Source organism: Protobothrops mucrosquamatus, unplaced genomic scaffold (genome assembly GCF_001527695.2).
Source record: "Protobothrops mucrosquamatus isolate PMUCROS unplaced genomic scaffold, P.Mucros_1.0 scaffold1403, whole genome shotgun sequence".
NCBI lineage: Eukaryota > Metazoa > Chordata > Lepidosauria > Squamata > Viperidae > Protobothrops > Protobothrops mucrosquamatus.
The window spans coordinates 122774-133020 of record NW_015387588.1 but is presented as its reverse complement, the minus strand read 5'-3'; the positions used below and the strand labels follow the sequence as shown (position 1 = coordinate 133020).

At 45.5% G+C, this 10247-nt stretch overlaps 1 protein-coding gene across 1 annotated transcript in view; it reads left to right on the top strand.

The window, feature by feature from the left end:
- The window catches only part of SLC12A6 (solute carrier family 12 member 6), a 59729-nt gene that overhangs the window by 38753 nt on the left and 10729 nt on the right, over positions 1-10247 (top strand). The window contains exons 8-18 of the mRNA XM_015821819.1: positions 212-453; positions 882-1096; positions 1343-1501; positions 1895-1993; positions 2809-2866; positions 4300-4474; positions 4568-4686; positions 4763-4861; positions 6321-6440; positions 6678-6782; positions 7956-8124. Coding sequence (XP_015677305.1) covers positions 212-453; positions 882-1096; positions 1343-1501; positions 1895-1993; positions 2809-2866; positions 4300-4474; positions 4568-4686; positions 4763-4861; positions 6321-6440; positions 6678-6782; positions 7956-8124 — 1560 coding nt within the window. The remainder of the gene's footprint in view (positions 1-211; positions 454-881; positions 1097-1342; positions 1502-1894; positions 1994-2808; positions 2867-4299; positions 4475-4567; positions 4687-4762; positions 4862-6320; positions 6441-6677; positions 6783-7955; positions 8125-10247) is intronic.

The following is a 10247-nucleotide window of genomic DNA, read 5'->3' as shown; positions in this document are numbered from 1 at the left end:
ACCAGAGGGGAAGGTCCTGGAGAGGGAGGCCTGGCCATCTCCTCTCCGTCATGTTCAGAGCCTTCCTCCTCTGATGAGAGGGACCCACAGGACGGAGCCACAACACGGAGTGTCTCTTGCTACCACCGTGCCAACCCCGCATCTTTTTTTTTATTTTCACTCCTCTGACTAGGCCGAAGGTGACGTGTGACTCATTCTTGCCTCCTCTCAGATGTACATTGCCCCCAAGGCCGCCATCTTCCACAGCGATGATCCCCTGAAGGAGCCGGCAGCCATGCTGAACAACATGAGGGTTTACGGCTCGGCCTTCCTGCTGCTTATGGTGCTGGTGGTATTTGTGGGAGTGCGTTACGTGAACAAGTTTGCCTCCCTTTTCCTTGCCTGCGTCATCGTCTCCATTCTGGCTATTTACACCGGTGTCGTCAAGTCCTCCTTCGCACCTCCTGATTTTCCGTAGGTTACTAGCATACTCTGAGAAAGCTAACCAAACTCCCGTTGAAATCCCTACCATCCTGCCCCTAAAGGTGTTGGGAAATATAGAATGGCCAGCAGAAGAAATGTGCTCTCCTTAGTACTCTCTGAATTTGGCTGTTTCCTTGTTACCCGAACTAGGTAACATCTAGTCTAGCACTGATGATATTACCTAGTTTGGGTAATGAAACGTCTGCAAGAAAACAACCCAGCTCAGAGAACTCCAAGGACCTCTCATTTCAACAAATATTCTTCTTTACTGAGAATTTCCTTCCCAACCCTAGAATTTCTAGTTTGTGTGTACAAACAGAACAACTCACCATTCCCACGGATAGTAGCATGTACTAATGTTCAAACTTGTTCACCTTTTGAAATCCAATTTGCTCGTCTTTATTTCTCTCCCCATTCAGCGTGTGCATGCTGGGGAATCGTTCCCTCTCCCAGCACCATATTCAGACATGTGCCAAGACCAAGGAGTATGGCAACCTCACCATACCCACGTTCCTGTGGACACGCTTTTGCAACCATACCAGGCTCCTCAATGCCTCTTGCGATGAGTATTTCCAACACAACAATGTCACGGTTATCCAAGGAATTCCCGGACTAGCCAGTGGTGTTATTGCTGGTGAGAAAGGGTTTACTTTTGTTCTTTGTCTAGCAAAAGTGCTCTTTGTTTTTTCTCTGTTGCTCTTCAAGTCATTTCTTATTGTAGCAGTGGACTGTGAAGTTTCTTTGGGACGCTTCTCAGCCTAATTGTTAAGAGGATTGTGGGATGGGGGACACTATTACACTGTCCAGAGCTCTTCAAATAAATGATGGGGTGATGGTGGTGGTGATGGTGATGATGATGATGACGGTGTCATAATTTCAGAGAATCTTTGGAGCAGCTACCTGACGAAAGGTGAAATACTTGAGAAGCCATCTTTGCACTCGGTTGATGGGGGAGGCGCTCTGAATCAGCAATATGTCCTGTCTGATATCACCACTTCTTTTACCCTTCTCGTGGGCATATTTTTCCCTTCTGTCACTGGTAAGTGCCTGTGTTGCTCTTGAGCTCTCAATTCAATGTGGGCTTCAAAACCAAGCCATATTAGAAGGGTAGATTAGTTAGCTATGAGGCCTAATATTTGGACTCCTGAAGATTTCAACTGCAGTTTCTCAACTTTGGTAAAAGGAGCTTGATCCTGGCCAGATTAAGACCAGTAAGAAGGGCAAGATTCAGATTTATTGTTGCTTTTTCCCAAGTTGGACCAACTCTGCTTACTCAGTTAGCATTTACTTTTATCGAAGCAATGGTTCCTCTGCCAAAAGTTTTACATAAAATACCAGTCAGCACTGTTCCTTATTATTACTTTGTTCAGTCACATAAATGTACATTCCAGAAATATATCAACTCTTTATTTAAATGATGCTGTTTTCGTAGGAATCATGGCTGGGTCAAATCGTTCCGGGGACCTAAAGGATGCCCAGAAATCTATTCCCATCGGTACCATCCTGGCTATTCTCACCACCTCCTTTGTGTGTATCCTTTGCAAGCAGCTGGAGGCACCTCCAGACAACCCGCCACCTTACATTCCATTCCTTCTAAAATCAGTTTAATAGAAAATCAAGATTGAAAAGGACTACTTTGCACAGTTTTATAATCATTTCGACACAAGCCTGGGCATGTTTACCTATTTGTGAATCTGGAGCTTGTAGAGAACTAGCAAACAATTTCTGTTGCTCTTTTAGGCCAGTATCTGGGTAGAGCAGAGTTTCCCAATTTTACAACTTTAAATATATCTGGACTTCAACTGGTAGAATTCCCGAGCCAGCATGCTGGCTGGGGAATTAGGTCAAGCCCAAACATCTTAAAGTAGCTAAGGCTGAGAAACACTGATGTAGAGAGAGCTGTCAGAACATCATCTTCCTCTTGGATAAGGTTCCTCATTCTTGACCAAAGAGAATGCCTTCTTTATGTTCTGGAATTTGGACCCCTTTAATAATGCCAGTGTGCTGCTTTAACAAATCCCAGATGTTTGGGGGCACATTGAACCCAGAATACTCTCTGGTGAGGATGACAGCTTTGTTGCCTTGAAATTATGTTTCCTCATCCACAGATACAAAGCTACTGGCAAGGAAATATATCAAAGCTGTTTACAATTTCAGCCCTGTAGTTCATCTTGCCCTGATACCAGGACCGTGCCTTAGTTTAGCAGATTCCTGGCTGGAATATGTTAGGATTAATAAGCAAGGGAAGAGAACTGATTTGATACAGTTAGCTTACGTGAAGACTAGCTGTTCATTTTTACTGCATTGTTCTTTGCACAAAATTACCTTTGACTCTTGCCACATTAGATCTTAGCAATGTAGTGCTGTTTGGGGCATGTGTGGAAGGCGTTGTACTCAGGGACAAGTAAGTAACAGTACCTTGGCTTTCTTTAATTTTATAATTTCCCAATAGTAGAAACTGCTTGTATATTTTTCTGGGTATGGGTTGTGTTGGCTATAAAGAGCCATGGTGGCGCAAAGAGCTGTGGTAGCGCAGTGGTTAGAATGCAGTATTGCAGACTAACTCTGCATTTCCTCTGCCAGGAGTTCGATCCTGACCGGCTTAAGGTTGACTCTGCCTTCCATCCTTCCGAGGTCGGTCAAATGAGGACCCAGATTGTTGGGGGCAATAGGCTGACCCTGTAAACCTCTCAGAGAGAGCTGTAAAGCACTGTGAAACATTATATAAGTCGAAGTGCTATTGCTATTGTTATAAAGTTCCTTTGTGGTCAACATCTGGACTGTTAGATACGTGCTTCTTTTTTAAAGCTGGATATTTGTGATTAAAGATAGTTTGGAGTATCGGTTAAGGCATCAGGGTAGAGACCAGGAATTAGATCTACCTTAGGCACAAAACCAGCTGGGTGACCTTTGTCTGCTTCCTCAACCTTAGGAAGCAGACAAAGTCAAATCACGTATGAAAAATATTGCCAGGAAAACTCCAGAGATCAGGTAGTCGCCAGTACTCAAAGGCAGGTGGGTGTGCATACACACAAATTGTGATTAGCATTTTATTTTGCTTCTGTTCCATGGCTTGGATCTAGTTAGAATGCAATTATATATCTATTTTACTAGGAATTAGTTCCCTTTGAAGTTGCTTTAAATACTATTTGATAAATAGCAACAATGAAGAAGGATCCTCATCTTTCTATCCTCCTTATGAACTTTCCAGATACATTAGGATAATCTCTGTGTGAGAGAAGTTACTAGACTAGATGGGCTTTTTGGACCTGATCCAATAGATCTCTTCTTGCATATAGGAGCGTGCACTGTGAATTACATTATTTCCACTGGAATCCGAAGATTTTTGCAATCAGTTTGTATGGAGCCGTCAATATAGTAGAATATATCAGGGCTTTTCAACCAGTGGTACGGATACCACCTGTGGTACATTGGCACCGGGCAGGTGGTACGTGACCATCCTAGAAAAGTAGCGAGGGAGGGGAATGAGAGCGCCACCGGGTGGGCAGGCAGGTGTCTTGCTCCCGCTGTGCCTTGGGGGGCACTTTTTTCAGTGCCATTGTAACTTCGAACAGTCACTAAGCAAACTGTTGTAAGTCGAGGACTACCTTTACTTTCTCACTCTTTTCCTTTTTTTTTTTTGGGTCATCAAGTTTTTGACACCTTGCTAGGCGACTGGTGGTACTCGAATATTGCCATATCCTAAAAGTGGTACAATGGGTGAAAAGGTTGAAAAGCCCTGGAATATATAATTTCTTTTTCTAGCTTGCTTCAGGTGCACTTCTGAAGCCTTAAGGATTCAATTTAACAATGCTCCTTGTTGTGTCTATCCAACAGATTTGGCGACACGGTAAAGGGGAACCTGGTGGTGGGGACGCTCTCCTGGCCGTCCCCTTGGGTCATTGTCATTGGTTCGTTCTTCTCCACATGTGGAGCTGGCCTGCAGAGCCTCACAGGTGCACCCCGACTACTGCAGGCTATAGCAAAGGACAACATTATACCCTTCCTGCGGGTGAGCGGACCTATTCTGCTTTCAGATATAGGGAATGTCATAAGGGTTAAATCATGCTCTCTCTGGCTTCTCTCACACATGCGTTCATTTTAGGTTTTTGGCCATGGTAAAGCGAATGGGGAGCCCACCTGGGCTTTGCTTCTGACAGCGGGCATAGCAGAACTTGGGATCTTGATTGCCTCCTTGGACATGGTCGCCCCTATCCTCTCCATGTAAGTGCCATCTTTCTCGTGGGTTGGGGGGTCCCAAGGAAACACACGTTGCTGACACCACCAGATGCTTTTCTAGGTTCTTCCTGATGTGTTACCTCTTTGTCAACCTAGCCTGTGCCTTACAAACCCTGCTACGCAGCCCCAATTGGAGACCACGCTTCCGGTACTACCATTGGTAAGAACGCTCTTCTACCTAATTGTTGAAAAAGGGTGTGTGTGTGACACAAATGGATGCAGAAGATGAACAGGGTGGGGGAATTTAGACACCTAACTCCTACCGTGTTTCCCCGAAAATAAGATAAGGTCTTATATTAATTTTTGCTACAAAAGATGCATTATTTTCCGGTTAGGGATTATAGGTTAGGGAAGTGTGTAGTGGGGTGCCCCACGGCTCTGTTCTGGGCCCAGGGCTCTTCAACATCTTCATCAACGATCTGGATGAGGGGATAGATGGGGAACTCATCAAATTTGCAGATGACACCAAGCTGGCAGGAATAGCCAACACTCCAGAAGACAGGCTTAGGATACAGGAGGATCTGGACAGACTTGAACACTGGGCGCTATCTAACAAAATGAAATTCAATGGTGAAAAAAGTAAGGTTCTACATTTAGGCAAGAAAAACCAAATGTACAGATATAGTATAGGGGGTACCTTGCTCAATAGTAGTAACTGAGAGAGGGATCTCGGGGTCCTAGTGGACAATCACTTAAATATGAGCCAGCAGCTACCCAAAAAGCCAACACAGTGCTAGGCTGCATTAACAGAGGGATAGAATCAAGATCATTAATACCACTTTACAATGCCTTGGTAAGGCCACACTTGGAATACTGCATCCAGTTTTGGTCACCACGATGTAAAAAAGATGTTGAGACTGTAGAAAGAGTATAGAGAAGAGCAACTAAGATGATTAGGGGACTGGAGGCTAAAACCTATATAAGGAACGGTTGATGGAATTGGGTATGTCTAGTTTAATGAAGAGAAGGACGAGGGGGGACATGATAGCAGTGTTCCAATATCTCAGGGGCTGCCACAAAGAAGAGGGAGTCAGGCTATTCTCCAAGGTGCCTGAAGGCAGGACAAGAAGCAACGGGTGGAAACTAACCAAGGAGAGAAGCAACCTGGAACTAAGGAGAAACTTCCTGACAGTTAGAACAATTAACCAGTGGAACAACCTGCCTCCAGAAGCGGTGAATGCTCCAACACTGGAATTTTTTAAGAAGAGACTGGACAGCCAGTTGTCCGAAATGGTATAAGGTTTCCTGCCTGAGCAGGGGGTTGGACTAGATGACCTCCAAGGTCCCTTCCAACTTTATCATCATTATTATTATTATATTTGGGGAAATACGGTACTAAATGCATCCGTCTGGTTGATGATCTTAACTGGGGCTTATTTTGGGGGTGGGGCTTATATTACAAGTGTCCTGAAAAATCATGCTAGGGCTTATTTTCTGGTTGGGTCTTATTTTTGGGGAAACATTGTATAGGCCCATAGTCTACAGATTACATGTGAGAGGGCAATGAGGCTCAATAAAATCTGGGTTGCTAATATTCTCTTTGGTTGAATTCTAGCTCCCATGGTCTTTAGGAAACTATGTTGTGTGTACCCTTCTCCTTCCAATTTCTCTCCCCATAGGATACTCTCCTTCATGGGCATGAGTATCTGTGTGGCGCTCATGTTCATCTCTTCCTGGTATTATGCAATCATTGCAATGGTGATAGCTGGCATGATCTACAAATATATTGAGTATCATGGGTGAGTGTCCCTGAACTGTTTTGGATTCGTTCTGTGTGGCTTCTGCTCAGTGAGGATTTCTTGCAGTTAGATTTACTCCCTCCCAAACCCTGATCCTAATCCTGCCCTAACTGAATCATAAGCACCTGGGATTCTGCAGGATTACCTGAATACATTTTTGCTCTGTCTGCAACAATTCTGGAAAGGATAGTCTTTTTTGTGACATGCTTGTTTGGCTAAACTGTGCTTCCCTTGCAGAGCTGAAAAAGAATGGGGAGATGGCATCCGTGGCTTGTCTCTGAGTGCAGCCCGTTTTGCTTTGCTGCGCCTTGAGGAAGGGCCACCCCACACCAAAAACTGGAGGTAGGGAACCCACTGATTGCTTTCAGACTCTTGTTGCCTCAACATGGGACAGTGCTGCATAGAAAATGCACATTCAGATTCAGAACTGAGATGGAAGGGACCTTGGAGGTCTTCTAGTCCAACTCCCTACTCAAGCAGGAGACTCTATACCATTTCAAATGTGACTGTCCAGTCTCTTCTTAAAAACCTCCAGCAATGAAGCACCCACAACTTCTCAAGGCAAGCTGTTCCACTGATTAATTGTTCTCACTGTTAGGAAGTTTCTCCTTAATTCCTGGTTGCGTCTCTCCTTGATAGGTTTCCATCCATTGCTTCTTGTCCTGCCTTCTGGTGCTTTGGGAAATTAGGTGACCCTCTCTTCTTTGCGGCAGCCCCTCAAATACTGGAATACTGCTATCATGTCACCCCCTAGTCCAGTGATGGCGAACCTATGGCACGGGTGCCAGAGGCAGCACTCGGAGCCCTCTCTGTGGGCACACGTGCGGTTGCCCCAGCCTTGCCTCCCCCACGACCCCCTCCTTTCCAGCAGCCCCTCTGAAGGAGAGTCACCCTTGAGCGTGGCCCACACGGAGCAGTGCAGCCAAGGACATGGCAGCCAGGCAGCGTAGACAAGACTCTGCCCTCACACCCCATCATGCAGGGTGCGGGCAGAGGGTGTGGCCGCCATAGTGCTGCTGGGCTTCCTGGGTGATCTGCAGCGGGCCCTGGAGGTGGTGAGTGGTCCTGTGGGTGGGCGGGATGGGGGAATGGGGGGCAGAGTAGGGGCGTGGCGGGGGTGGAGCGAGGGCAGGGCCAGGTTTTGGGCACTCGGTCTCTAAAAGGTTCGCCATCACTGCCCTAGTCCTTCTTTTCTCTAGACTGGCCATACCCAAATCCTGCAATTGTTCTTCATATGTTTTAGCCTCCAGGCCATTAATCATCTTAGTTGCTGTTCTCTGAGCTTTTTCCAAAGTCTCAACATCTTTTTTGTAAATGTGGTGACCAAAACTGGATGCAGTATTCCAGGTGTGGTCTTACTAAGGTTTTATAAAACGGAATTATTATACATGCGGATTGACATGCATTATTTTCTGCAGTATAAATTCTTACATCTCTGTGCTTTTGGGCAAAGTCTAAATTCATCTGCTCCTTTCATCTCTTACATACGCATGTTGGGCTTCCATTTCTCCTTAGGCCACAACTGTTGGTGTTGCTAAAATTGGATGAGGATCTACATGTGAAGCATCCACATCTGCTCACCTTTGCTTCTCAGCTGAAAGCTGGCAAAGGACTCACTATTGTAGGCTCGGTCATGGTGGGCAACTTCCTGGAGAGTTACAGTGAAGCACTGGCTGCTGAGCAGGTGAGATTTCATGGAAGTGCATTTCAGCTGAGTGGTGCCACCGATTAAGATAGGAGGCTACAAAAAGGGCAGCTATCAGTATGAAGCAAAGCTTTTGGATAATTAGAGACAAGAAAAATAGGGAAATAATTGTTGTTTAATCTTCCTGTTTGTTCAGTGATGTATGTGTCTTCTCCAGCTAGCATGTGTTTTCCAAAAGTTCAGGAATGAAAGTGTTCTATCCCAGCCTATAGCCGTCCTTGTTAAAGGCACAAGGACCAAACCCCTGTTGAGAAAATAGACTGTAGACTCAAAACAAAACAAACCCCTTTTAATATGGGTAACCAACCTGCCAAATAGTCCAGAAACAAAAGCAGCAAAACACAATCCAAATGGAGGAAATTGTCCACACGAAACACGATGCAAACAGAAAAGTAGTCACCGGCAATACTAACAGAACATGATCCCGTGAAGTACTTTGCAACGGTTGCCTTCAGCAACCAGCACCGCCCACACCTTTTTATACAGCAGTCCCAAGGCGTTGCCTCTCAGTGCCTTCTCCTCTTTCCCTGGAGTTGTCGTATTGACTGCTGCTGATCTGCTCTCGCTAATTGCCAGCGTGTACGAGCATCAATTAGCATGTCCATCAGGTGTGAGTCCTCCAAGTCTGACTCATTCTCCCCACACAGCTGAGCTTCATCAGGAACACGACTGGGCAAACTGTGAGTCTTGTAATTCATCAGAGCCTCCCTCTGACCCTGATGGCCTTTCAAATGCCTCCCCCACCTCCTCCTCAGATTCCCCAGACCCAGCTGTTGGGAACACAGGCTGGCACGGAATCACGACAGAAAGTGCCTTTTTCAATTGGGCTACCTAAAATCTTTTAACTGGATATATAGCGAGGATTGAATCCTTTGCATACGAAACAGGTTCTTTGAACTGAGCTATGAGTCACTTCTTATAAGAACTTGCTGTGCAAAGTCCTAAAAACTGATTTTGGGGGAACAGGTTCCTGTACGTAACGGACACAAACCAAATACTAATTTAAGGTAGACATACATTTTATATTAAAAAGTGTACATAAGCAAACTAGCTTCTGTTGCGGCTCTCTTATCTTAGTGTGGTTTTCCCGTAAGGAAATCTGGTTTCAAAGATGGTTGGGACAAATGTTTTAGAGCGCTATGATAGGTAAGGCAGTCACCCGTTGTGTTTTTGTTAAGCCGGGTTTTCCAAGCTTGCCAGAGTAATCTGAAATGGGATTTTTAGCATGGAGCATAAACTAGAATGTTGTGTTTTGTCAACCTGGGTTTTATGTATTGGATGCTGCCATCATGGAATTTATCTGCTTCCACCATGAAGCTATTGCTTTGTCTTGTGATTGTATCTGGCCCAAACCCAAATATGAAAATAAAAGATTGATTGTGGTCAGGACAAGCAATCTATGAGATATATTGATTCAGTTTATATTATAGTATTAGTAGCATCTAATAGTCTACAGCAGACATGTCAAACACAAGGCCCGGAGGCCGGATGCGGCCCACGAAGTGGTTTCATGTGGCCCGCGAAACCATCCTGGAAACAGTGAGGGAATGGCCCCTGCTGCCTTGGCCCTGGTCCAGGCCGGCCGGGAGCCAATGTACAATTTTGTGGTGGCCATCTATGCTGAAATGCATTCAGTCTTAGCTCCACAAGGCCGTCTGGAAACAGCGAGGAACCAGCCCGTGCGGCGTCGGCCCCACCCCCTGGGTGCATGCTGGGGAAGTGTCACCCTTTGTGAGGAATGAAGAAATGGACCATTTATTTATTTATTTATTTTATTTCCATTAACTTATATGCCGCCCTTCTCCCCATGGGACTCAGGGCGGCTCACAGCATGTTAAAACAATATAAAACATTTCCCCTATAAAAGCCAATTAAAAAACAAATATTTATAGCTGTGTCTTATTAAAATCTTTAAAATTGTCCCTATTTAAAATTCACCCTAGGTCAGTCCCGCTTGCTGAAAAAGCCATGTCTTGAGGGCGCGGCGGAAGGTTAGGAGATCCGGAATCGTCCGGATCTCGGGGGGTAGTTCGTTCCAGAGGGTGGGGGCACCCACAGAGAAGGCCCTCCCCCTGGGGGTCACCAGCCGACATTGCTTGGCC